Source organism: Papio anubis, chromosome 17, assembly GCF_008728515.1.
Source record: "Papio anubis isolate 15944 chromosome 17, Panubis1.0, whole genome shotgun sequence".
Lineage (NCBI taxonomy): Eukaryota > Metazoa > Chordata > Mammalia > Primates > Cercopithecidae > Papio > Papio anubis.
In genome coordinates this window covers 17,392,340-17,419,980 of record NC_044992.1, presented here as the reverse complement: position 1 = coordinate 17,419,980, position 27,641 = coordinate 17,392,340, and the positions used below count along the sequence as shown (strand labels likewise).

The 27,641-nt window shown below is 54.5% G+C and overlaps 1 protein-coding gene across 9 annotated transcripts in view; it reads right to left on the bottom strand.

Moving 5' to 3' along the window:
- The window catches only part of MYO15A (myosin XVA), a 65,417-nt gene that overhangs the window by 6,156 nt on the left and 31,620 nt on the right, over nt 1-27,641 (bottom strand). For 2 of the 9 annotated variants that reach the window (XM_031657391.1, XM_031657392.1), the window contains 33 exons: nt 27,335-27,516; nt 26,975-27,047; nt 26,591-26,782; nt 26,189-26,349; nt 25,985-26,079; nt 25,029-25,143; nt 24,791-24,858; nt 24,643-24,720; nt 24,269-24,446; nt 24,031-24,163; nt 23,603-23,870; nt 23,374-23,446; nt 21,217-21,338; nt 20,947-21,006; nt 20,393-20,468; nt 19,925-20,040; nt 19,718-19,836; nt 18,814-18,955; nt 18,062-18,173; nt 17,904-17,978; nt 16,926-17,104; nt 16,182-16,297; nt 15,838-15,910; nt 15,492-15,564; nt 14,816-15,227; nt 13,061-13,191; nt 11,834-11,928; nt 11,199-11,276; nt 10,682-10,778; nt 7,412-7,572; nt 6,224-6,357; nt 1,917-2,050; nt 1,395-1,528 (listed from right to left, as the gene is read on the bottom strand). In XM_031657391.1, coding sequence (XP_031513251.1) covers nt 1,395-1,528; nt 1,917-2,050; nt 6,224-6,357; nt 7,412-7,572; nt 10,682-10,778; nt 11,199-11,276; nt 11,834-11,928; nt 13,061-13,191; nt 14,816-15,227; nt 15,492-15,564; nt 15,838-15,910; nt 16,182-16,297; nt 16,926-17,104; nt 17,904-17,978; nt 18,062-18,173; nt 18,814-18,955; nt 19,718-19,836; nt 19,925-20,040; nt 20,393-20,468; nt 20,947-21,006; nt 21,217-21,338; nt 23,374-23,446; nt 23,603-23,870; nt 24,031-24,163; nt 24,269-24,446; nt 24,643-24,720; nt 24,791-24,858; nt 25,029-25,143; nt 25,985-26,079; nt 26,189-26,349; nt 26,591-26,782; nt 26,975-27,047; nt 27,335-27,516 — 4,255 coding nt within the window. The other 7 variants (XM_031657395.1, XM_021928800.2, XM_031657396.1 and 4 more) reach the window with 7 other exon arrangements.

Genomic DNA, 27,641 nt, shown 5'->3' with positions numbered 1-27,641 from the left:
CACGAGACTCACTCCGGTTCAAGTACCAGTTCCCCAGTGACTTGTGTGACCTTGAGCAAATCACTTTACCTCTCTGGACCTCAGTTTCCTCACCTGTGAAATTGATTCAACAAATACTGATGATGCATCTACCATGTGCCAGGGACTGCTCTAAGTGTTCTAAGTGCTTGGGATACAGAGGTATTGGTGCCCTGAACTTCACGTCAAAGTTGCTTCTTGTGAACACCGGCACCTCTTTTTTAAATTTCCTTTTTGTGGAAAACGGGGCCTTCTGTGTTGCCCAGGCCAGTCTCAAACTCCTGGGCTCAAGGAATCCTCCTGCCTCTGATTCCCTAAGTGCTAGGGTTACAGATGTGAGTCAAGTACCTAGCCTGTCTAGGGGCTTTTCTTCTGGCCCAGGAAGCAAACTTAGACCACATACAGGGAAAGTCAGAGTGATAGAGAGTTAATGCCTCAGAAAGAAGCCCTTGCTAATGACAGATGGGAAGTGTTGAATAGACACCCCAGCTCCCTTGTTCCCAGGAGAGAAGCAAAGCCCTAGGCTATCTCTCAGGGCTCCCCAGCTGGACTGACCTCCAGGTGCCCACATCAGCAACTTGCTTGCTAACACCCCCTCTACTGGCTCCATCCCTTCCCTGTCTCACTTCCTCACGCCAGTGTTTCCTGGAATCAACTCTAAATCAACCACTTGCCCTGGAATCCCTGTCTCAGGGTCTAGTTCTGGGAGCAAAAACTAAGGGGGTAACAGGTCCTACTTATTATAGGCTGAATCATGTCCCCCACCAAATTCCCATGTTGAAACCCTAACTCCCAGTGCCTCAGAATGTATTTAGAAATAAGGGCTTTAAAGAGGTGACTAAGTTAAAATGAAGCTGTTAGGATGGGCCCTCCTCCAATATGACAGGTGTCCTTATAAGAGGAAATTAGGATACAAAAAGAGATACCAGGGCTGTGCGCACACAGAGGAAAGGCCATGTGAGGACGCGGCAAGAAGACAGCTGTCTGCAAACCACCAAAGAAACCAGACCTGCTGACACCTTGACCTTGGACCGCCAGCCTCCAGAATTGTGAGAAATCAACTTCTGTTGTTTAAGTTACTCAGTCTGTGGTCTTTTGTTACGGCAGCCCAAGCACACAGATGTACTATTTGAGTGCATAGGGTATGTTTTACCTCATCTCACCTTCACAACAGCCCTATGGGTGGGCTCAACTCTTATCCTCATTTTCCAGATGAGGAAAGCAAGGCTCAGAGAGGGCAAGAGACTTGCCTGAGATCATAAAGGTGGTAACCAGTGGAACTGGGCTTCGGTGGCTGGAGGTCTTGGCCCCTTGGAGGGGGTAGGGGACCAGGGAACAGAGGGTGGTGATGGCAGTGCCAGGCTGAGGCCACTCACATGAGTCTCTGTGCTGAGAAAGTTGAGGCCATTGTGGTTGACGGCAAGGATGCAAGGGGCTGGCACAGCAATGTTGCTGCAGCTCTGGATGAAGAAGAAGGAGGAGCCGAACATAGGTAAGGCGCTGAGGAGGCCTGGGCAGGGAGAGGGGGTGGCAGTTACGTGCTGGGCAGGGTTCACTGACAACAGCCATGGCCCTGAACTGCACAGCTTCTCTGGGCTGTATCCAGCCAATGCAGGAGCCCTCAGTCTGGGTCTCCTCCCATCTATCTGGCCTCGCTTCTCACGGCCTCTTCCTCTATCCCTGCTTGCAGCTCTTCTTCCTCTGCCAGGGCCACTTTGAGCCTAGGTGACATCTCCATAAAAATTGTAAAGACATGTTTTCTCCAGGTAGGTGCTCAGCTTGACCGGCACTGAAAAATGCCTTTGTGCAAAGAAAGAGGTGCCTCCATATCCATGCTCCATGACCACCCTCCTCAGCAAAGCCCCCTATGATCACCTCCCCTCCCCTGCAGCTCTTACCCAGAAACTGGGCACGGGCCTGGTGGGGGCTGAGCGCCTGTGTCTGCTGCCGGTGCTGGCTGACCAGGTTGAGCCAGGTTGAGCCTACTGTTGTACGGTAGAGCTGGGCTGGGATGTACTCCTGGACTTCCCGCCTGTGTACGGAGGGAGGGGAAAAAGGTCCCGAGTGAGCTCCCAGGCTCAGGCAATCCTCACTGTGCCGCAGGCCTGCAGAGCAGACCTGATCTATGCACCTCCCTGGAAGACTAAATGCTAGGGAGTGTAAATGGGCTGAAGGTGGGGTAGAGGCGCCCACAGTGCCTTGGTACTGCTTAATCATGGCCAGGGCCAGTACCACTAGGATCCCTGTTTGCAGTTAAGGGAACTGAGGCTCTCAGAAGTTCACCGACTAGTTCAAGGTTACACAGTGACTGAGTGAGTTAGCAGCATGGGTTGGTGGGGGCAAGACTTGAACCCAAGGCAATTTCATCCTTTATACTTTCTGCCCCCAAGGAGAAGTAAAAGCCAGAGGGGTGAGAGGAAACATCATGGTGGGCAAAGCAGCCACAGGGCTGGGCAGAGCCTTGAGCAGAGGAGTGCTGGGCCTCCAGGCTGAGGCCCCTGGGCATCAGCTTGTCCCAGCCCTCTTCCCTCTGACACATGCTGGCTGCTACCTGAGGCAGACACTTTACCTCTTTGGACATCTGGAAAATATCAATAGCAGTCCCAGCCCATCCTGACCAGCTGGAGCTGCAGGTGAAGGAAGGGTTGGGAGAAAGCCAGGAGAGAGACCCCCTGCTCCCAAGAGATCCCCTGGGTAACATCTGTCCTTCTTTCCACTGCTGGGGTAAGGGCCTGGCATCTGAACCCAGTCTCCCCAGTTTTGGATCCTGGTTCCCCCATTGTTAGCTGGCTAGACTTCAGTAAGCCATATAACCTTGCTGGGCCTTATCTGTAAATAGGGAAAATAAAATGAAGTTGGGAAGAATAGCTGAGATAATGCAGATGCAGGGTCCCTTGCAAAAAGTAAGAACTCGATTATTTTCATCAGGGATTGGGAATATATCTTTATGTGCTTCTTGCTCTTTTTTTTTTTTTTTTTTTCCTTTTTTTTCTTTTTTGAGACAGAGTCTCGCTCTGTCGCCCAGGCTGGAGTGCAGTGGCACGATCTTGGCTCACTGCAAGCTCCGCCTCCCAGGTTCATGCCATTCTCCTACCTCAGCCTCCCAAGTAGTTGGGACTACAGGCGCCCGCACCACGCCCGGCTAATTTTTTGTATTTTTAGTAGAGACGGGGTTTCACCATGTTAGCCAGGATGGTCTCGATCTCCTGACCTCGTGATCCGCCTGCCTCAGCCTCCCAAAGTGCTGGGATTACAGGCGTGAGCCACTGGGGCCCGGCTGCTTCCTGCTCTTTTCACTTAAAATCATACTTAAAAAAAAAGAGCTTTAGGCTAGGCACAGTGGCACGTTGAGATTACACCTGTAATCTCAACACTTTGGGAGGCTAAGGAGGGAGGATAACTTGAGCCCAAGAGTTCGAGACCAGTCTGGCCAACATGGTAAGACCCCCGTCTCTACAAAAAATTTAAAAATTAGCTGGGTGTGGCCGGGCACGGTGGCTCACGCCTATAATCCCAGCACTTTGGGAGGCCGAGGCAGGCGGATCACGAGGTCAGGAGATTGAGACCATCCTGGCTAACATGGTGAAACCCTGTCTCTAATAAAAAATACAAAAAAAATTAGCCGGGCATGGTGGTGGGTGCCTGTAGTCCCAGTTACTCGGGAGGCTGAGGCAGGAGAATGGTGTGAACCCGGGAGACGGAGCTTGTAGTGAGCCAAGATCGCACCACTGCACTCCAGCCTGGGTGACAGAGCGAGACTTCGTCTCAAAAAAAAAAAAAAAAAAAAAAATTAGCTGGGCGTTGTGGCATGCACTTGTGATTCTAGCTACCTGGGAGGCTGAAGTGGGAGGATCACCTGAGTCCAAGAGGTCAAGGCTGCAGTGAGCCGTGATAGGGCCACTGCACTCCAGCCTGGGTGACAGAAAGAGACTCTGTCTCAAAAATAAAATAAAAATAAAAATAAGAAGTTTTACATATTGAGCCCTTACTGTGTTACAGGTGCTGGAATATACATGGTATGGACATCATCTTACTATTCTTTTTTCCAGGGATTCTCAACGTGTGGTCGAGGGGGTTGAAAACCATTTTCATCACAACACTAGGAACTTGTCGTTTTCTCTCTTGTTCTCTCACAAGTGTACAGTGGAGTTTTCCAGAGGCTACATAACATGAGATGGCAACAGGCTGACTGCAGAAGCAGATCTGGGAACCCAGCTGCCTTAAGTCAGACAGTACAGAGCTTTGAAAATGTAAAAGTACAGAGCTTTGAAAATGTAAAATTCCTACTAATTTTTTTTTTTTTCTTTTGAGACAGGCTCTTGCTCTGTTACCCAGGCTGGAGTCCAGTGGTGCAATCACGGTTCACTGCAGCCTCCAACTCCCAGGCTCAAGTGTTCCTCCCACCTCAGCCTCTCGAGTTACTGGGACTACAGGCATGTGCCACCACACCCATGAATCACTGAATTTTTTTTGAAAATATACTCATTTTTCATAAAAAGTTATTTATATTGACATTTAGTGGGTTTATTATTTTTATTTTTAACTGAATTAATACATCAATATTTTAACAGGGTAAATATATTAACTGATATAACCCAAATAAACAAAAGCTCTTTGAGGTCCTCTTTTTTTTTTTTTTTTTGAGACGGAGTCTTACTCCATTGCCCAGGCTGGAGTGTAGTGGTGCAATCTCAGCTCACTGCAACCTCTGCCTCTTGGGTTCAAGCAATTCTTCTGCCTCAGCCTCTCAAGTACCTGGGGTTACAGGCGTGCACCACACGCCCAGCCACGAGGTCCTGTTATTATTATTATTATTATTATTTTTTGAGACAGAGTTTTGTTCTTCTTACCCAGGCTGGAGGGCAATGGCGTGATTTTTGGTTCACTGCAACCTCCCTCCGCCTCCCGGTTTCAAGTGATTCTCCTGCCTCACCCTCCCAAGCGGCTGGGATTACGGGCATGTGCCACCACGCCCGGCTAATTTTGTGTTTAAAATAGAGACGGGATTTCACCATGTTGGCCAGTATAGTTTTGAACCCCTGACCTCAGGTGATCCATGCACCTCAGCTCCCAAAGTGTTGGGATTACAGGCGTGAGCCACAGGGCCCAGCCTATTATTATTATTATTATTTTGAGATGGAGTTTCGCTCTTGTCACCCAGGCTGGAGTACAATGGCACAATCTTGGCTCACTGCAACCTCCACCTCTGGGGTTCAAGTGATTCTCCTGCTTCAGCCTCCTGAGTAGCTGGGATTACAGGGGCTCGCCACTACACCTGGCTAATTTTTTTTTTTTTTTAATTTGTATTTTTAGTAGATACGGGGTTTCACCATGTTGGCTGGGCTGGTCTCAAACTCCTGACCTCAGGTGATCCGCCCATCTCGACCTCCCAAAGTACTGGGATTACAAGTGTAAGCCACCGCGCCCGGCTGAGGTGCTCTTTTCAAGAGTATAAAAAGGTCCTGAGACCAAAAATTTGAGAATGACTGATGTACACTGTGAGCATTAATTATAACTTAGAGAACATCAGTTTAAAGGCTGTCTAGGCCAGCCAGGGTGGCTCATGCCTGTAATCCCACTGCTTTGGGAGGCTGAGGCAGGAGGGTTACTTGAGCCCAGGAGTTCAAGATCAGCCTGGGCAAAGTAGCAAGACGCTGTTTCTACAAAAATAAAAAAGTTCAGCCTGGGCAACAGAGCAAGACCCTGTCTCTATAAAAAGTGGTATATCGTTTTTAAAAAATAAAGAAAAAATCAATAATTAATTAAATATATAAGTAAATAAAGGCTAATACCCATAATTTACTTGACTCCTCCCTGTTGCTGGATATTGAGGTTACTTCTGATCTTTTGCTCTTGTAGCAGCATTGCAGTGAATGTTTTTGTGGCTAAATCTTTCTGCATAGCCACGTGTATTTCCTGGACCACAGGGAACATGTGTCCTGAAACCTTTTTTTAACATTACCTTTGTTCTGAGCTAATAATATCAACCAGAAGCAACTTGCGAAAGAGAGGCAGGGTCCCAGCTCCTATGGCTAGTTGGAAAACTTCAGCCCCCAGGCAAGGAGAGCCCCTTCCCAGACAGCCCCACTGGTATAAGAGGGGAGTCTGGGGGCCTGGGGACAGCCAGCTCTGAGGGGGGTGGAGGTGGGCTGAGAGGGCAGGGTTGCCTGTCCACCCCAGCTGAGACAGGAGGGCAGGTGCTCACACGCTCGGCAGGTAGAAGTGGTCCTTGGCGCGATGCTGCAGTGAAGCCAGCTTGGACACCTGCTGCAGCAGCTGCTCGCTGGGCTGGCTGGCTGGCACACTGCTGAAGAGGCCCTTCAGATAGTCAGGCAGGACCTGCAGGGAGCACCTGGGTAAGGGGCTGCCAGGCAGGCACACGTATGGGCACTTGGCTGCAGGGAACTGGGGACGTGCATGTTTAATGATTGCAGCCCCATCCTCTTCTGGGGTAGGATGGCCTATTACTTTCCTGGGTTTTGGGGAATGATGGCAGAAGCACATAAGGGTGATGTGGGAGGGCTGTGGCCTTGATGCCCATGAGGGAGTCCCCACAGCAACCTTGCCAGGATGTGGGTTGGCTGGTGAGAGCAGAGCATCAACACTGCAGTGTGGTCATGTATCTATCAGGCCTGCTGTTTCTCAAAACTGAGTGTGCTTGAGCCACAGGAGGGCTTGCCAAAATAGACGGCCAGGTTGGGCTCCAGAGGCTCTGAGGCAGGAGGTCTGAGGTGGGACTTGAGGATTTGCCAGTCCACAAGCCTCACATTGAGTAGCATGGTGCCGGACTGCACAGGGCTATGCTTCAACAGTGACACCATGTGACCACAAAAGCTACGTGACCATATTGTGTACAATTCCTGAAGTTTTGGCACCAGTTCCACAAAAACACACACTTTCTGTTCAAGCACTTCCACACATACTGGCTCAGTAGGAGAGAACGCAGACTTTGTAAACTCCACGATCCTGACTTAGAGGACTTCCAAGTCTCACAGAATAACACACAGACAAAAGTGACAATACTAGCAAACCCTGGCTTAGCACTTGGAGCAAAGGACAGGCCCATGCTCAGAGGAGGAAGACATCTGAAGGAAAGGGGAACGCAAAGAGGGCCTAATGGAAGACGTGTTGTTTGGGGACAGCTTGCTGGGAAGGACTTAAATAAGCTGGGAAGTGCAGATGGAGGGATGGCATGCACAAAGGCCCTCAAAGGTAGTGAGGGCTGTTTCGACTTATCCAAAGAGACCACATTGGGGAGCAGAGGCATCAGGGTTAGAGACATCCACAGGGCCTGAATCATGAACACTTCAAACGCCACAGCTGTGGAGTCTGACTCACAGGCCCAGGGGAGCCTAGAAGGTCCCAGAGTCCAGAGAAGCCCACGTGTGCTGACCTGGTTGTAGTGCATGGTCACATATAGCTCATTCTCGAACTTGAGTGGCTGATCCCAGAGCACACGCCGGAACCACAGCATGTAGCCGCCGTCCACCTGCTCCATCTCTGAGGCCACATCCAGGATGTAAGCACGGCGACTGAGTGGGCACACATGCTGGCCTGCAGAGAGCAGGGAGACAGGGCTGGGTGGGGGCATATGTGCACAGAGCATGTGTACAGACCCCAACCTGCTACCCAGCTGAGGTATCACCTCAGACAAGCCACCTGCCTGTTCTGGGACACAGCTTCCTCATTAAAGGAGAGCGTGTTTGTCGAATGGGGTGTCCTATGTTTTATTGAAATGTTGATGATAGGCCGGGCGCGGTGGCTCAAGCCTGTAATCCCAGCACTTTGGGAGGCCGAGACGGGCGGATCATGAGGTCAGGAGATCGAGACCATCCTGGCTAACACGGTGAAACCCCGTCTCTATTAAGAAATACAAAAAACTAGCCGGGCGAGGTGGCGGGCGCCTGTAGTCCCAGCTACTCGGGAGGCTGAGGCCGGAGAATGGCGTGAACCCGGGAGGCGGAGCTTGCAGTGAGCTGAGATCCCGCCACTGCACTCCAGCCTGGGCGACAGAGCGAGACTCTGTCTCAAAAAAAAAAAAAAAAAAAAAAAAAGAAATGTTGATGACCACAGATGGTAATAACTCCAATGCAAAGCTTTAAGTAATGCTCCATTTCTCCCGGGGAAAGAGGGGCTGCTGAAGAGTGCCCCGAGTGTGGCCTGCCTGGATCTGGGAAAATGCCCTGCATTATGCTCAGAGAAGGCCCAGCTCCTTTCCAGAGGAGGCTGGGGACAAGGACAAACACAAGAGGCCTCAGACTACAAGACCTAGTGGGTAGCTTTCTGCAGACCTCCTTCAGGAGAGACCCCTTGCCAGGCACCTGGCATAGGTGGGGGTGGGGAGGATTAGGGTCTGAGCCTGGGAGAGGCTCAAGTTTTCCTCTCTTGCACTGACATTTTTGCCACCCATCTCACACCTGCAGTAAAATCTTACTAAAGAGAGGGGGTTTGGTATGATTACATGATTACCACTATGTGACTGTGGATAAGTCACAACTTCTGTGGCAGGCTGACTAATGACCCCTGCAAAGATGTCCAGGTCCTAATCCCTAGAACTTATGAATATGTCACCTTCCTGGCAAAAGGCACTCTGCAGATGTGATTAAGTTAAGGATCTGGAGATGGAGATGATCCTGGATTATCCAAGCAGGCCCAACATCATCAGCATAGGGGTCCTCATAAGAGGAAAGCAGAAGGGTCAGAGTCAGAGGAGGAGATGTGAGACCAGAAGCAGAGGCTGGCGGGGAGAGAGATTTGAGGATTCTACACTGCTGGCTTTGGAGATGGAGGAAGGGGTCATGGACCAAGGAATGCAGGCAGCCTCTAGATGCTGGAAGGGGAAAGGAAACAGACTCTTCCCTAGAGCCTCCAGAAGGAACCTGGCCCTGATGCCATTTTCATTTTAGAACTTCTGACTTTCAGAATTATAAGGTAATATATTTGTGTTTTTTTTAAGCCAATAAATTTGTGATAATTTGTTATAGCAACAATAGGAAACTAATACAGCCTCCCTGGGCCTCAGTTTCCCCACCTGTAAATGGAAAGACTAACAGTCTCCACTTCATAAGGTTGTTGTGGGGATTAAAATAGTTCACAGAATGAAATGCCTTTTTTTTTTTTTGAGACGGAGTCTCACTCTGTCGCCCAGGCTGGAGTGCAGTGGCGCCATCTCGGCTCACTGCAAGCTCCGCCTCCCAGGCTCACACCATTCTCCTGACTCAGCCTCCCAAGTAGCTGGGACTACAGGAGCCAGGCTAGTTTTTTGTATTTTTTAGTAGAGACGGGGTTTTACCGTGTTAGCCAGGATGGTCTCTATCTCCTGACCTCGTGATCTGCCCGTCTCGGCCTCCCAAAGTGCTGGGATTACAGGCTTGAGCCACCACACCCGGCCTTTTTTTTTTTTTTTTAGATGGAGTTTCGCTCTTGTTGCCCAGGTTGGAGTGCAATGACATGATCTCGACTCACCGCAACCTCCTGCCTCACCGTCCCAAGTAGCAGGCAAATGCCACCATGCCTGGCTAATTTTGTATATTTTTAGTAGAGACAGGGTTTCTCCATGTTGGTCAGGCTGGTCTCGAACTCCCGACCTCAGGTGATCCACCTGCCTCAGCCTCTCAAAGTGCTGGGATTAAAGGTGTGAGCCACCACGCCAGGCCTTTTTTTTTTTAAATTTTTTTTTTTTGAGACAGAGTCTCACTCCATCACCCAGGCTGGAGTACAGTGGCATGATCATGGCTCACCACAACCTCCGCCTCCTGGCTTCAAGTGATTATCGTGCCTCAGCCTCCTGAGTAGCTGGAATTACAGGTGCGCACTATCATGGTTGGCTAATTTTTAGTAGAGATGGGGTTTCGCCATGTTGGCCAGGCTGCTCTGGAACTCCTGGCCTCAAGAGATCCACCCGCCTCAGCCTCCCAAAGTGCTGGAATTACAGGCATGAGCCACCATACCCAGCCTGAAATGCTTTGAATTGTGCCTGGGGCACAGCATCCGTTTGATAAATGTCGGTTATTAGGACCGTTTTGTTACCTGCCATTCTCCCCTAATGTCTTAACTGGACTTGGGCAGGCAGGGCTGACGGCACACGGCTGAGGGCTGAGGCAGCGGTAGGGAGAGCTGGCTGGGGGTTGCTGGAGCTGACCAGCTAGTGACAGGAGGCAAGACCATGATCTAGAGTGCCAGGCAGCAGATGGAAGGGCCTTTGGGATGCGTGACAGTCACCTAGGGTCCCAGGAGCCCTCTAGAGGGGATAGTGACACCTCGGGAGGGGCTTCTCTGGCCATTATTAAGGCATGAGAGGCAGGAAAGAAGGCTTGCACCTTTAGGTTCCAGGAGTGCGGCGCTATTAATGGAAACCTTCCCAGGATGTAATCTCCTTGAGGGCATGGCCCGTGTCCTCTCATTGAGCATGCCCTGAGGGGCAAAGGGAGGGATGAGAGAGGGCCCTCACCATAAGGTGAGGCAAACTAAGCAAAGCGGAAAGGGACAGATAAAGGGCTGGGGGTGCTCGGTACACACAGAGATCCTTCTGCATGGGGGTCAAGGGGCTTCCTGGAGGAAGTGGTACCTGACTTGGGCCCTAAAGTCTGGATGGAGGGCCCCACATGGCCCAAGGCCCGGGGATGGGAATGGGTCCAGCATGCTCACTCTTCCTGGCACTCACCATGGTTGGTGACAACGAAGATAACATATTCACTGAAGGCCTCAGGGCGTGTCAGAGCCATCTCAGCACAGATCTCTTCCACCACGTCCAGGGCCACCTGGGGGTGGGGCGGAAGAGATGAGGCCATGCCAGTTGGGCTTGACCTCTGTCCTTCTGGCCCCACTCAGGCGCCCGGAAACCATGTGTAGAGTTCCTCAGCCCTCTTCACAAAGGCGCACAATCCTCTGAGGTCTCTGAGAATCAGCCTCAGGCAGGGAAAGAACACAGCTTGCGGTCTGAGACTTAGGTTCAAAATCTGCTTCTGTCCCGTTTTTGCAGGATGACCCTGAGCCAGAGGCTTAACCTCTCCAAGGTGCAGTTTGCTCTTCTAAGAAATAAGTCTTGCCTTTTGGGGCTGTGGAAGAGCCTGGGAGGGCTCAACATCCTTGGGGGCTTACTCCTCCCCCATCCTGGAGCCTGGGCTGTCCCTGTCCCTGCCCCTTCAGTACCTGGCTGCAGGAGACATTCCTTCACTTACAGTGCATGTTTTAATTTTGAGATGGCGTTCAAGGCCTCCAGGAAGAAGAAAGAGTTGCCTCTTGGAACTGCGGCCTGCCTGGGGATAAGTAGGTGGGAGAGGGATGACAGGTTGGGTCCTGGGATCTGGGACAGTCCTTGTCTCCTGCCGTGGGAGTTCCCAAGCCAATAGGTCCTGGGCTTGCACATGTAGGAACACTTGAGCACCTGGACTTTGCAGAGCCTGTCTGCATGCCCCTGAGTGCAATGCACCTGACAGAGAGGTCTCTGGGCAGGGCTTGTGTTCCCCATTCATTTTTTTGTGTGTTTGTTTTTCGACATGGAGTCTCGCTCTGTCACCCAAGCTGAAATGCAGTGGCATGATCCTGGCTCACTGCAACCTCTGCCTCCTGGGTTCAAGGAGTTCTCCTGCCTTAGCCTCCCGAGTAGCTGGGATTACAGGCACCTGCCACCATAACCAGCTAATTTTTGTATTTTTAGTAGAGATGAGGTTTCACCATGTTGGCCAGGCTGGTCTTGAACACCTAACCTCAGGTGATCTGCCCGCCTCGGCCCCACAAAGTGCTGAGATTACAGGCATGAGCCACCACGCCCAGCCTCCCATTCATTTTGAACCCACTCCCACCCCACGCTTACCAACATGGCCCGAAGCTCTATGCTGCTGGGGAGCTCCAGACGACCCCCGAAGCGCAAGGTTTTCTGCAGGTTCTGCTCACAGGCCTTGGCGATCCCTGCAGAAGCAGGGAGTCCAGGCCTTGCTCAAGGTGGACTGTGGGAGAAAGGGGCTCCTCTTGCCACCAACTATGAGCCCACTGCATTCTCTCCACAAGCTGTAGGGAAGGCATTTACTCCCCCATTTGACAGTTGAGGAAACAGTTCAGACAGGGACAGTGACTTGCCCAAGGTCAAGAGCTAGAGGTTAAGACCTGGATTTGAACCCACATCCCATGTGTCTAAGGACCTTTTTTTCCAGCCCACAGTCCCCTTGGCAACCTATGATCCTGGAAACTGCTGTCACCCTGAGCTGTTGACTGGGGAGCTTGTATCCAATAGGCTCTGTGGCTAGGGTGATGCAGCTCTGCTCATGCCAGCTGGGATACCCTGCCAACCGCCCTCCCTCACTCAGGCCTCCCAGGGCAGGAGACCCCAGCATCAGTGCTCCATTTCTCTGAGTCGAGAGTTCTAAGGCACATTCTCTTGCCTTTATGCATCTGGGAGCTATTCCATGGGGGAGCTGGGTCTATTCATCTGTGGGCTGAATGTTTGTTAATTGAATCAGAGAGAAGCATTCAGAGGCAGGAAGGGTAAGGTCTCCTATCTCCTCCACGGCTGCCATGGTGACTACAGCGGCCCCAGCCTCCTTCTTCGGGAGCCCCAGGGGTTGCTATGGAAACAATGCTGAGGAGTGGCCCCCCTTTCTCCATATTCTAAGGGGGATGATACCAGCTTGGGCCCACCTCTGCCCAGATCCCTCAATACCCTTGCTGAGTCCCAACAGTCAGAGACGCAGGGCTGCACCCCGGTACTCTGGATTCTTGCCCACCTCCTTCTCTTCTCCCACGTGCCACACATTCCCACTCCGGTCTTTGCTCCTGTCACTCACTCCACCTGGAAACCCCTCCTATGCAAGGCAGTACTTCCTCCAAGGAGTCATCCCTGACCACCCCCTCCATTAGATCAGACAAACCACCACGCCAGCCCCTGTGGAACCCTCACAAATGTTTGGGGAATATATTAATATTAGTAAATATTGCTCAGCACCTGTGAAAGTGAGGCCCTCTGGATTTCCCCTCCCACCAGCTGCCCACCCAGTCCCCATGCGAGAAGCATGCAGCCCTGGGTCCCCACTCATCAACCTCTCACCCTGAAAGGGCAGGCCCGGGGTCCGGCTCACGTCGTGGAGGAAGCGAGTGAGGTGTGGGTGGAGGACCTCAGAGCAGCTGTGGTAGGCAGTCACGATGTATAGCAGCCTCCAGCCTCGCTGGCAGCTGTCCCTGCAAGGACACACGGGGGCCACATCACAGGTGGCCACAGCACTAGAGTGTACCGGGAGCCTGCTGGGATTGAACTGAGACAGATTCCAACTCTCAGGCAGCTCCTGTCCCCTGAAGATGCTCCTCCCTGCCCAGTGAGGAGGCCCAGGGCAGGTGGGCCTTAAAGCCATGCAAAAGGCATATTCTGCTTGAGAAGTCAGGATGGGGGATAGGGACGGAAGAGGATGGGGCCCCAGACATCTTCCCCAGGTAGGGGAAGTACTGTGACTTTTTCCTCTCCTATTCTTCTCTTTTCTGCCTCACAACAGATAGGGGATCTCTCTAGGGAGGCTTCTGGGAAAAGGGGAACCTGCTGAGACTGTGTAGAGGTCATGCCAGGTAAGGCCCAGGGCTGGGAGGAGCAGGAGGACAAGCTGAGTGGTTCTAAAATTCCTGAGGAGATGGAGAGCAAGTGAGGAGGTAGTGCAGATGAAGACAGGAGGGTGGACCTGATGGTAACAAGAGCATGCACATATTGGGCACCTACTGTGTGCTGGCCCTGCATGAGTGGAACACAGTAATTCATCTTCACATGGTCGTGGGTGTGAGGGTTTCATTTGTAGGGATATCTGGTGTCTGGGAACAACACTTGGGCTTCCTTTGGGAAACCACCTACCCCGCTGCAGACCCCTGTGGTTTGGAGATGGGCATGGAAGTCAGGTTTGGTCAATGTGAGCACTACAGCCCCTGACCACAGTGATTGGCCTAGGGATAGGCATAGTTGGTTCAGGGTTGAACATGTGACCAACTCAGGCCTGTAAGCCTGGATTTAAGAATTTCTACAGCAGGCTGGGTGCGGTGGCTCATGCCTGTAATCCCAGCACTTTGGGAGGCCGAGACGGGCGGATCACAAGGTCAGGAGATCAAGACCATCCTGGCTAACACGGTGAAACCCTGTCTCTACTAAAAATATAAAAAATTAGCCAGACGTGGTGGCGGGCGCCTGTAGTCCCAGCTACTTAGGAGGCTGGGGCAGGAGAATGGCATGAACCCGGGAGGCGGAGGTTGCAATGAGCCAAGATCACGCCACTGCACTCCAGCCTGGGCGTTAGAGTGAGACTCCAACTCAAAAAAAAAAAAAAAAATTGGGTCAGTCTTGCTTTCTCTGGGATTGCTGAGCTGTCACCCCAGACCTGCCACCTTGCTACTCTGTGGGAGAGGCTGTTTGGGAATGATCAACGCAGAGGAAAGCAGAGCCAGAAGATGGAGAAAGCCTGCTTCCTAATGACACCTGGATCCAGCTATGCCTGAGGCCACATACTCACTGACTTTTCACTTCTCTGAATCAACAAGCTCCCTTTTGGTTAAATCAGCTTGAGTTGGGTTTCTGTCACTTGCAACTAAGAATCTGGACTTACACATTATCATTGCCATTTTACAGATGAGGGCACTAAAGTTCAGAGAGCAGAAATGCTGTGTTCCAGACCAAGTAATTTCAAAACACGTGCTCTATTGAGTGAGGACGAAGGTGAGGGGAAGAGAATCCAGGAGGGGTCAGGCCTGAGGAGGTGGGAGGCTGAACTGGCCCCTCCTGGAGCACGGACACAGTGAGGGGATAGTGGGGTATAAAGCCCAGTTCACTCACTGCTTGGAGCTGGTATTGTCTGTGATCTGCTTCACAACTTGGCAGTAACATTCATCCCGCATGACCTCATGGTCCCCGCACAGCTGAAGGAGGACAGGGAGGTTACACACCAAAGACAGGCTAGGGGCTATGTCACATACCAGGTACATAAGAACAGGGTGGGCACCTGAAGTCAGGCCTGGTGTCCCTTTCCCAGCCCCCTCCCCATCAGCATGATGCATTCCTTTTTGGACCATGGGAGAGGTTTCCCACCCTAATGTCCTGTGACTCATTGACAGATGGGGAAACTGAGCCACAGAGCAGGAAAGGAGGCATCTGGCAAAGTTGGCTGGACTGACCTTCAGGAGGTTACAAAGCACGTCCAGGTCACTCTGGCCCTTCAGTGGGGCATCCCCCATGAACCTCATCACAGCTGTAGGAAAGACCTATCCCACTCAGACCCACCAAATCCCCAGTTGTCCACCCACCCCAGGAAGCCCCAGGACTGAGCCCCTCCCTGGGAGCCTTGGCCACAGGCAGCTGGGAGCTGCTTTTCTCTTAAATGTGTCCCATGTCTGAGCTGGGGGAGGGGAAATAATCCGAAGACCAGGGAGGAGTGGCAGTGGCAACCAGTAGAGACCACACAGTGCTGGATCTCATCCAGCCCAGAGCCCTGGCTGCAGTCCCACTGCCACACCTAGGAACATGTCGGTGGCCATCTTGTTGAGGCTGTTGTCGCTGAGTTCGATGAGGGATTCCTGGAGGGGAGTCTGTGGGGGAAGAGGGCTGTGTCATGATGGAGGAGGGACACGTCAGAACAGAAAGGGGACACACTGTGTTTCAAGGCCATATAACAGGAGGGTCCACGTCATAAAAGGGGAGCCAGGCCCAATACTGGGGACAGATGCTGTTCTTGGGAGGGAATCAGGGTGCCGAGAGCTAGAGGGTCTCACTGAGAACAAGTTTGTTGGCCTCAGGGGCCTGGGACGGGGCCCCTGCATCACCATTTTACAGATGGGGAACTGAGGTCCGGGACTGGACACCTTGGTGAAGCAAAGCATGTCCTCCAAGGTTCTGGACTCCCGAGCCTCCTTGGATTTCAGCCTGAGGCCATCCCTGCAGTGGGAGGTGGGTGCTACTGACCTGTCCTGCCCAAGCCTTGGCTACATCTTTTTCCACATGGGAATGTTCTTGACCCACCACTCTGATCAGTCTATCAGGCAGGAAGACCCCCAGAGGCAGGCACTGAAGTGGGCCTCACACCTGGGTGGTCTCTCATCTCTCCCACCAGAAGTGGGGCCTCTAAGACCGACAGCCTGCAGTTTGGATGGCTGCAAGAAGCCCAGAACCCTCCCACTGTGGGGAACGGGGGGGGGCCGCCACTCACTGGGGTCTCCTCTGAGGGTCTCGGAAATACTTCTGGGCAAACTCGAGCATTGTGTAGGGTGGGAGCGCCAGGGCATCCTCCCCATGGTCAGCAGAGCGGGCCCTGACTGGGGGACCCTGCAGAAGAGGTGGAGCTAGGAAGGCTGTTTCTGGCCACACCACGCCTGGCCCTTGGGTCAAAACTGACAACGCAATCCCTCGCTGATAGGACCCAGATTCTCAAGCCACCCACCCACCCATCCATCTGGACCCGGCTGCATCCCGTTGTTCTCACCCCTTCAGCCTGCCCACGCCTTTTACTTGCTGGGCTAACCCAGCTCCCTGCCCCACTTGGCCACGCCCTTGCCCGGGGTTGACTTCCCCAACTGCCATGTCACAGCTGACCCCACCCCTCGCTAGCTCCACAAACCGACCCCGCTCACTCACCTGGCCCCACCCCATCCCAGGTAGACTTCACCTACTGGCGGGCCCAGGCTGGTCTGACCCCATTGGACTGATTAAAACCAACTGATCCTCATCCTTCCCTACCCCATTTGGCCACACCTCCAACCTTCTCTGGTCCCATCTTCCGGGTCTCACCTCTGGCTCACTCTACCTCGTTCACCCCCACCCTAGTCCAAGATCAGCCACACCCCAAGAGCCTGACCAGGCCCATGGCCCACCTTATCTCCACTCGCCTCACCCCTTTTGCAGCGGTCCCTTCCCCCTGGTCTACCCCGCCCCACCCCACCCACACTGGTCTCACCTCTCTCCTGCGGCCCACCTCCTGTGCAGCGGCTGCAGAAGCCACAGCAGCGGCCACGGCGGCTGCTCGGCCGCGGCCTGGCTCCGCTGGCAGCTGCAGGAAGTCGGGGGCAGCAGCGGGCTGCACCAACTCCGAAGGGAAGTGGCCAACGCGCCCGTGGATGGTCCCGAACCTCCAGCCTAGGGGCGGGTAAAAGGTCTAAGGCAAACAGGAGGGTCTTGCCTTGTGACTAAGGGAGTTCTTTAGGGAGATTTGGGTACCTTCTTTATCTGTCTCCAGAACTGTGTGAGGCAGGCCAGGCCATCAAACCCATTTTACAGATGAGGAAACAGGCTCAGGGAAGGAAAGGGATACTTCTCAGGGCCACAGGACCATAACGGGGAAGTGAAGCAAAAAGGCAAAGCGGGGTTTGTGGACTCTCAGGTCATGTGGAGACATAAAGAGAGATTCAGGGCGGGGCACGGTGGCTCACGCCTGTAATCCCAGCACTTTGGGAGGCGGAGGCGGACGGATCATGAGGTCAGGAGATCAAGACCACGGTGAAACCCCGTTTCTACTAAAAATACAAAAAATTAGCCGGGCGTGGTGGCGGGTGCCTGTAGTCCCAGCTACTCAGGAGGCTGAGGCAGGAGAATGGCGTGAGCCCGGGAGGTGGAGCTTTCAGTGAGCCAAGATGGCGCCACTGCACTCCAGCCTGGGCGACAGAGCAAGACTCCATCTCAAAAAAAGAAAAAAAAAAAGAGAGAGATTCAGGCCACAAACACAAACATGGAAATGCCCACGGAGACCCCTCAGGCAAAGCAGAGGGCTGGACTGTCTGGCCACCAACAGATACTAACAGGCCACGCCTGGACCTTAGGAGACCTGACCAGCCCAGACCACTTTCGGGCACCAAGAAACCCTCACTGTGCATGTGCAGCATGAGTGTGTGAAACTAGGATGCACCCTGTATGGGGTTCCAGGTTCTGGGGCACCCACCAAAGTCGGGACCTCTACGTCGCAGCTCCTCCAGGTATACCACCTTCTTGCGAACCACACAGCCGGCACTGTAGCCTGTGGGCCAGGTTGGGTCAGCATCTGCCAGGGTGGCCGCCAGCCTCCACCTCCTGCCCCCAACCCACCCCAGTGGCACTGACCCACTCGAGGTGGCTCTAGGGGCTGCAGGTGTATGATGTCGCCCTTGTGGAAAGCCAGCAGCGCAGGGTCTTCAGGCAGGAAGTTCCTCACAGCGACCACGTAGTCAGAGTCCTGGGTCAGCCAGGGGCAGGTTGAGGGCAACAGCCCCATCACCCCACTCCCAGAGGCCTGGGGCCAACCCTGCTCCTCACATCCTTCCTGACTCATCAGGGAAGGGAGCCTTCATCAGGTGAGAAGAGGGAAGGGCATTCTGGGTGGAAGAAAGGGCTGGAGGGTGAGTCTGAGGGACCCAGATGGACTTTAGGGCACACACATAGGCCTTCCCCACTCAAGCCCTCACTGACTTTCCTGCTGAAGTCTTCCTCGGGCCTAGGGCACAGAGATGACCTGCCCTAGGCCTGGGGGCTGCCAGTTAAGAGTGGGCAGAGGGGATGGAAAGAGATTGAGATGCAGTGGGTGGGCCATGCAGCCAAGGCAGGAGGGTGAGGAGTACAATTGCTGCAGAGCTCAGAGGAGGTGCTGTGCCACCTGGCAGGGGGCATTGGTAAAGGTTTTCTGAAGGAGCAGGCAAAAGGGGGCAAGGGTATTCCAAGTGGAAGGCACAGCTAGTGCAAAGGACTGAAGGTAGACAGAAGTCTATGGACACAGTCATACTTCCCAGGAAGGTGAGGCTAGTATATATGTGGGGTGGGAGAGCCCTGTTGCTGGCCCTCAGCCTGGGTGGAGGGAAGACCTGTGAGAAGATCCTTACCTTCTTCAGCTCCAAGATGAAATCATCCACCAGGGTCTTGACCTGGTGTGCTCGGGCTGAGAAGAGGATGACCTTCTCACTGGCCAAGTTGAACTCCAGCATGTTCTGGGAGGGCATGGTCACAAACAGGATATCTGCAAAGCTGGAGGATGGGCCGGTGGCATGAGGGCAGGACTCCACAGCCAGAGGGATGCCCTCCTTCCACCTGTTGTGCTGCTTCTGCTCCTGTCCTGCCCCATTTGAAGCCCAGCCCCACCTTGGCCCCATTGTGCCAGCTCCCACAGGACCCTAAGCTTCCTGCTTCCCCTCTCTGACCCAGGCTGTGGCTTCAGCTCAGTTCCTACCACCCTTTGGGCCAACACTCCGGCCCCTCTCCACCCTTTGTCCTTTGGTCCAAGCTCTAAATCTAGATTTGTGCCTACCCAAATCTCTATTTTACCCATTGACCAAATTCTCACCATTTTTCAAAGCATGCAGCTTTTACCCAACCAGTGAACAAGGTTCTATTCCTGTCCTCATGTTATAAAGGACAAAAGGGACTTCTAGCAGGGGAGGGAATCTGAGGACTCAGTAAGGTGTCACGGCTGGCAGTGGTTCCCTCGCCAGCTGCATCAGGGTTTGGTCACTTCCAGCACAGCAGCCCCTCTGCACAGTGCTGCTGCTGTGCAGCAGGTTGGAAGGAGGGCAGGGGAGTGGGTTCCCAGCTCAACCCCTTCCTGGCTGTGTGACCTGAGACAAACAACTTCTCTCTCTGAGCCTCAGTTTCCCCAGTCTAAAATGGGTTTGCTTCAATGGCTTGGCACAGAGCCTGGCACATCATGGGTACTTGGTAAGTGGCTGTGGAGAGGAAAGAAATGCTGATGCCAGTCTGTACCCCAGTCTCCAGCCAGCCCCTTCCGGTCACCTGTATGCACGCAGGACCCGCAGCTGCCCGCCAGCCTCCTGGCCACTTTTGACCATCCTCAGGAGTTTGATGCCCACGTGGGACACAGCTAGGAGCTGCACACCAGTGCCCACACTGCCCTGGGGCAGAGATGAAGGGCATGTGAGGGTCCTCTCGTCTCATCCCTGAATCCTCTGGACAGGTAGGGGGCAGGTGAGGGACTCGCACCGTGGCAGGGAAGAGGCGGGAGAAGTAGACCTCCCAGGTGTCTCGTGCAGCACTGACCACGGCCCGCTTCACGCTCTCTGTTACCAGGGGCCTCTGTGTGTCCAGCTGATTCTGGGCTATGGGAGGCCAGGTCTGGTGAGGACCCCCTCCCATTCCCCTGGCAGCCCCCATCTCGGGGATGTCAGGGAGGGAGGTGGCTGATACCCAGCAAGAAGGTATCTGACCAGTGTCTATACTGGGAAACTGAAACCCAGAAATGGACAAGATGGCCAGCACACACAGTGTGTCAGGCATTGCCAACCCCAAACATGCAGCCCAGCCATGCGAGAGGCCAGAGAAGCAGAGCAAGGAGGCACATGTCTGGGAGATGGTGGGTCTGGGCTTGTCAGCCTCCGTCTCCCTCTGGGACAGGGCTGGCCGTGCCTCTGACTGGTTGCCCCATCAATACCGTCCCCTCCCCTGAGATACCAAACAAGGCCTTCATTCGGAGCCTCTCATCCTCAGAGATGCGCAGGCAGGCCTCGGAGAGTGTGTCGTGCAGGATCTGTGGGAACAGGCTGTGATGCAGGCAGCACATGGGACTCCCCCAGCTGGGACCCAGGTTGGACTATACTAGGGTGAGTGGCAATGTGGGGGGGTCCCATTTTGCAGCAGTGGGGTCATCTGTAAGCTGGTTCATCTGTGTAAATCAGATCCCACTGACAGGGCCCTCTCCTTTCTCCTCACTCCCACAATCCAAGCTGCCCTTCCTAGGCCACAGTTTCCTAATCTATACAGGGCGTTTACATTTGATCTCTGGGCCATGTCTAGCTCAGACAAACTATGACTCTGATTAGGTTGAACTGTGAGCTCACTGACCCTGCCCATGGGAGGGGGAGATTCAATAAAACAGCTGCCCATCCTCACCCTGGTCAAGGACCCCAAATCCCAGCATGCAGAGGCAAGCTTTGCAGCTAGCTCATCTTTGCCTCCACACTGCCCTGCTGAGTTCACTGAGGCAGAAAGGGGAGAGAGGACTTTACCTGCCGGAACAGGAGGTCAAGCTGCACAGGATGGCTGTAGCTGTCCTTGGGGTAAAACACCTGCAAGGGCGGGGCTTCAGTGGGTACCTTCCGACTGCCCCCTCCCCATGCTTCACACCCGGCCCCGCCCCCTAGATGCAGCTCTGCTCCGGCTCTAACTCCACCCCTGGCTTTAGCCCGGCTTTTTTCTGTCCTGGGCTCGCTCCCCAAGTCCTAGACACTCCTCTACCCCGCTTCAGCCCCTCCCCTGGCTCTGGCCGTGCTCTGCACCTCTTTGCGCAGGAAGATCCTCCAGGGGGCGTCCTGATAGCCGTAGAAGCTGGGGTTGATGAGGCGGTGCAGCCGCGTCTGCATGGGTTCCTCAGGGGGCTCCAGCGACCGCGAGGGCAGAGCTGGGGAGCGCGGGGGTCAGGGAGGCAGGAGAAGGCACCTCATTTTTTAATTTAATTTTAATTTTTTTGAGACGTAGTTTCGCTGTTGCCGCCCAGGCTGGAGTGCAGTGGCGCAATCTCAGCTCACTGCAAGCTCCGCCTCCCAGGTTCAAGCTCTTCTCCTGCCTCAGCCTCCTGGGTAGCTGGGATTACAGGCGCCCGCCATCATGCCCGGCTAATTTTTTGTATGTTTAGTAGAGATGGGGTTTCGCCATGTTGGGCCAGCTAGTCTCGAACTCCTGACCTCAGGTGATCCGCCCGCCTTGGCCTCCCAAAGGGGATTACAGGTGTGAGCCACTGCGCCCGGCCACAGGAACCTCTTAGGATGAAGTGGGAGAGGCAAGGCGGGTGGAGGAGGGGACCCAGGGGTGGTCCACAGAAACAGCTGTTCACAAGGGTCACACATGACCCAGCCTTTCATTCAACACATAAAAACACCTATTGGATTTGGTTTTTTTGTTTGTTTGTTTGTTTGTTTTTTGAGGCGGAGTCTCACTCGGTCGCCCAGGCTGGAGTGCAGTGGCGCGATCTCGGCTCACTGCAAGCTCCGCCTCCCGGTGTTCGCGCCATTCTCCTGCCTCAGCCTCCGGAGTAGCTGGGACTACAGGCGCCCGCCACCGCGCCCGGCTAATTTTTTTGTATTTTAGTAGAGACGGGGTTTCACCGTGTTAGCCAGGATGGTCTCGATCTCCTGACCTCATGATCCACCCGCCTCGGCCTCCCAAAGTGCAGGGATTACAGGCGTGAGCCACTGCGCCCGGCCGTTTTTTGTTTTGTTTTGTTTTTAGATAGGGTCTTGCTCTGTCGCCCAGGTTGGAGTACAGTGGCTCCATCTCGGCTCACTGCAAGCTCCGCCTTCCAGGTTCAAGCGATCATCCTGCCTCAGCCTCCCGAGTAGCTGGGACTACAGGTGCGTGCCACCACGCCTAGCTAATTTTTGTATTTTTAGTATAGAAGGGGTTTCACCATGTTGGCCAGGATGGTCTCGATCTCTTGACCTCGTGATCCACCTGCCTCACCCTCCCAAAGTGCTGGGATTACAGGCATGAGCCACTGTGCCCCACCAAAACAACTATTGTATACAGGCCTGGGTTAAAGGCTGAGATGGCCCTGCAAATAAAGTAGACAAGGCCCCTGCCCTGAAGTTTAGTGCCCATGGCAGGTGTGGGTGGCACAGATCATTCAGAAACAAAACTCTCACTGCCCAAGGCTGGGGTGGCAGTAAAGGAGGGTGATTTAGGACAGACCCTGGCGAACTGGTCTGTGAGGCCCTTCACTCCTAGCAGTCTAGGCAGACCTTGCTGAGGTGACAGAGGTGACATTTGAGCTGTGACGTGAATGGTGAGAAGGAGCCAGGCATGCAAAGGTCTTAGGGAAGAGCATTCTAGGCACAGGAAACATGCAAGGCAGAAGTGGGCTTGGAGTGTTCCGAGAACAGAGAGGAACAGAATGTGGCAAGGGGAGGCAGAGAGATGAGGCTGGGGAGGTGGGCACATCATGCAGTGTCTCATAGGCTACAGTGAGGAGTTTGGAGCTTATTGTAGGAGCCATCAGGCATGTTTGTCAGGCGCAGGATGGGAACTGCTTTATAGCTGTTAAGATCACTGTGGCTGCCGAGAGACAGAGGGTGTAGAGGTTAGGGCTCCAACTGTGATGCCAGGAGGCCTGAGCTGACATCCCTGGTCTGACACTTTTGAGCTGTGTGACCTTGGGCAAGCCGCTTAACCTGTCTGTGCCTCCATTTCCCCATCTGCAACATGTGGGAACAACAGTGCTACCTTAAAGGGTTCTGGTAGGGTTACATAAGCTAGGATAGGCCTGGCCTGAGATCTGTGCTACTTAAGTGTTGATATTATAATTACACCAATGTGCTCACAAGATGTACACAGGGGCTCAGGGACACAGACACACACACTCCACCGACACACTCACCTGTGCCCACAGACTTCCTCATATACTTGGACACCCTCCCCTCCTTCCCTCCTGGCCCTCTCACCTGAAGTGGGTGCCATGGATGGCCTTGGCACACTGGTCACCGGCTTCACCAGGGCCACGGCCTCTCTGGACACCTGTCCCACCCCAAAGAGACTGCTCAGGGGGCAACAGGCAGGCCCTGTGGAGGGGCAGTGGCAGGGCCACAGCTTATGGGGTAGCTGGTTTCTGAGGATCCCTGAGGCCCCTCTGTCTTCTGTTCCACCTGGGACCAGCCCCACCCTCCCCCTCACCTGGGTGCCAGGTGCAGCTGCCAGGTGAGTCATCTGCCCCTTCAGGATCATCAGGGCCTCCTCGTGGGGGTCTGGCCGCTTCATGAACACCTTCCCGCCATCCTTCCTGTGGGCATTGGAGTACTGTGGTGGGTTGACACTGAGTCTCTCTTTCCCGTCACATAGTTTGACAGTAGGGAACGTCCTCCTCCTCCACCACCACTCCCCCATCATTATAAACGAGAATCCAGGGAGAAGCAGAGACTGGCCTGAAGTCCTACAGCACAACCTAGACAACAGCAGGGCTTCATCTGGACTCAACAGTATAAACAAACTTCCTCCCTAACAGGGGCTGGGCAGGGTGTTTCAACTCAGTAAGCTGGTGGGCCATGATGAACACTCAGGCACAGTGAGGGGGCTGGAGCGCTGGGGGCGGGGGCAGTGCTGACCTGAGGGCCTCGGGCCGGCCTCCCCGGAATGGCTGCTGGTACTGCCTGACAATATTCTTGATCTGCTGTGTGGGCTGTGGGAAGTGCTCAGAGTTGAGCGTTGAGTACCGGACCAACTCTGGGGAGGGTGAAGCTGTGGGCAAGGGCGGGTGGTGGGAACAGGGTGAGGCCACAAGGGGCACAACCACACCCCCAGGCCTGTCCTGGGAAGCCCCAGAGGCTGGGATAGGGCACTCACTGGTTTCTGGAGAAGCCTGATCCTGAGCTAGAACAGGGGCAGCCACAGGCTTAGTGGTGAGCCTTGGAGCCTTCAGAGGGGCTGGAGCCAAGGGCTTTGGAGTGACACGCAGGAGCACGGGTTTGGCAGGGGGACCGGTGCCTACAGACTTCAGCTGTGCCTCTGGTGCTGGGGATTTCTGTGGAGAACAGGACGTGAGGATGGGCTGCTTGGGATACACCAGGCTGCTCTCTGGGACCCCAGATCTCTGTCAAAGATGGGTTGTGGAGCTCCTGGGCTCAGAGAGGCACAATAGTGCCCTGGAGCAGCACAGCGCTCCTCTTTACAGCTTGTGCCTCCAAGCAACCCCTGCACCCCGGGCAGGCCAGACTCACCTCTGTGGGCAAGGATCTCAGGGCAGCACTCAGGGGCTGCTGCTGGAGCGCCATGGCCTGCAGGGTCATCTCCCGGGCCTGGGGAGAGGTGGCCGTGGTGACCAGGCAGGTCCATTCTCCACTCCCCAGCAGTCCCTCCCTCACTCACCAGCAGCACGGCCTGTTTGTGGATGAAGGCTTGCTGCAGAGCCAATGTGGAGGCGTCCAGGCCTGGGACTGAGGGGAGGGGGCAGAAGGCACAGATGGCACCGGAGATGCCCTCCTCCCTGTCCTCTCACCCCCCATCATGCTGTGGCTGCCTCCATTCTAGCAAACAAAGGTGCCTGAGGACCGGCAAGTGGCTTTGGCCCTGCCCAACCCTGGAACCACCCGGGGAAGGCACTGACTTGGCTTTGGCTCTGGGGGTCTCCTGGGGGTGTCTTCAGTACCACTACTGCTGCCTCCACTGGGCTGGCCTCCCCCTTTCATTCGGTAGGCAATGGCTGTTGGCTTCTCCAGGTCCTGGGGGCAGTAGGTGGCTCAAGTGACCATCTCAATGTTGTACTCCCAAGGTTCCATGGCAACAGGCACCTGACACTGGCCATCTCCCCACCCTCTGGTGTGGGGGGGCGGCCTCCTGCTGGCTCAGTGTCTGCTCTATGCTCAGCCTTTACCCTGATGGCATCCCAATCAGTCCTCCCCATAACCGTGTGCGTTCCCAACCCATCCCCTCTTCCCCAGAGGAGTAAACTGAGGCTCAAGGAGGGGCTGTGCCCTGCTCAGGGCTGCATATCATGCCGGGGCAGTCGGAGTGGGGTGGGTTCTGGAATTTCCAAAGTGAGCAAGGGTATCTGAGGGGTATCACAAGATCTGGGGCCAGAAGACCCAGGGACCAAGGTCATTCACCTCCATCCAGATAGAGATATTTTAGTGGCCCCAGGGGGCTGGCTCCCAACAAAGGTGCACTTCTTCCGTTTTTTTTTTTTTTTCTTTGAGACAGGGTCTTGCCGTTGCCCAGGCTGGAGCACAGTGGTGCGATCACAGCTCACTGCAGCCTCGAACTCCTGGGCTCAAATGATCCTCCCATCTCAGCCTCCTAAGTAGTTGGGACTACAGAGGCATGCCACCACGCCTGGCTAGAGGTGCACTTCTAACTGTGGGTCCTTCCAGGATCAGCCAAGAGTATCTCTAGCTGTGAAGAGACCCTCATCCTTTGTCCAGCCTCCAGCAGATACCCAGATGGGACACACCACCCCACGACCCTGACTGTGAGAAGCTCTCAGGTCACCCTGTACAAGTGTGTGACTTGGGTGTACATGCTGTGCCTCCTGTCTGCCAATGACCCGCCCCACACCATCCCTACCGCATCCCCATAGGACAGCACGGGGTCGAAGAGGCTATCCAGGTAGCAGTCCAGCCCCTTGTGGGGCACAGCAGGCTCTCCAAGACTGTCTGACTCTGGAGGGGAAGGCACAAAAATATCAAGTTCTTTTTTCTTGATGATTTCCACCCCACACAGCCTCTAAGGCTCCCTTCCCACCAGAGACAGCAGCCATTGTTGGTTGACCTTGGTGGGTTGCTGTCCCTCTTTGGGCCTCAGTCTCCCCATTTGTACCATCCTCATTGTGGCTGCTGTACCCATCAGAGTCAGGTACTTCATGCATGTGCTCCTGGGGCTGGGGTCTAGTGGGTGTGTCCTCATCCGAGTCCCAGCTGTTCCCAAACACCCTGTGGGGAAAAGGAACATGGAGCTGCTAACCTTGAGAGAGATCCCAGAATCCCCCAAATTTTCCTCTGCACCCCAGAATTGGGTGGCTTTCTCCCTTTAAAAGCAGGATCCTTTGGTGAACTCTACCTCCTTAAGAACCTGAAGTCTAAGTTCCGGGCTCAGCCTGTCCTAGCAGCTGGGAGGGGCAGGCCTTCTGCCTGGGAGTGGCCATCTGTGAGGGGGTACCCCGTAGCTACCTACACTTTGGGGCCTCCCCTGCTGGTTACAGGCCCCTCTGCACCCACAATGAAGTAGGACTTCTGTCGAGGGAAGTCCCTGAGCAGCTCCAGGTCCGACACCAGGTCCAACACATAGTCGTGGCCAGCCAGCTCTGCCCACTGGACACCATTCTTCATGGCCACGGTCCAGCCACGCCAGCCATCTGCCAGCCCCCTGGTGATGGCATGCACAGGAATAGAAATGAGGGACAGAGTCGTCAGGCACTACCTGGGGAGATCCTGGGTTATAAGCCAGACCCTAAACATGAACAGAGTGGACCCTATGGGACCCTCTGGGGGATCTGACCTCCCCCCACAACATTCCAGGTACATAAGAGTATGCTGGGAGGGCATCCTAGAAGCCAACCTGTGCCTCAGAATGTCTCCAGCCACTTCTTCTCCCGTACTCCAGGAGTGCACTGGGCAGGAGAACTGATCACCTGGGGCGCAGCAGGTGCTGGGCTCAGGTTGGAGCATCTGAGTCCAGTTTGGCTGTATCTCCCTGCTTGCTTCTTCCTCTCAGGCTTCCTGTATCTGTAGCCTCACTTCCCTGGCTCCCCTTTCCTGGGCCAGGTCCCACCACCCCCACACAGACTTTCACGCAGAGCCACATCTGAGAAGGCCCCTCCCCAGCTCCAGAGCATCCAGTGGCTTCTGCCATCCCCCAGGGCTCATTGGGCCCTGCTGACTCCCACTGCCCTCACTGAGGTGAGAGAAGGCAGCTTACCATTGAAGCAGCCCACGTCCAGCGCCATGTTGGCCTTCTCATAGGTCGCTGTCCACTCGAGCTGGGTCGGGGGTAAGGTGCGGGCAACCCCCGAGCCCTGCTGTTGGGCCCGGCCCATGGCCTGCATGAGGCGGTGCTGACACACAGCCTGGAAGCCATTCCGCCCATAATCAGACACAAACCTGATGGGTAGGAGTTGGAGCCGGGATCAAGAGGGATCTGAAGCTAGCTGGGGGCTGGGGGCTGCGGGGTGGGGGTAGGAAATTCTGAGGTTAGTTCGAAAAAGGCCCAGGCTATCCCAGAGCTC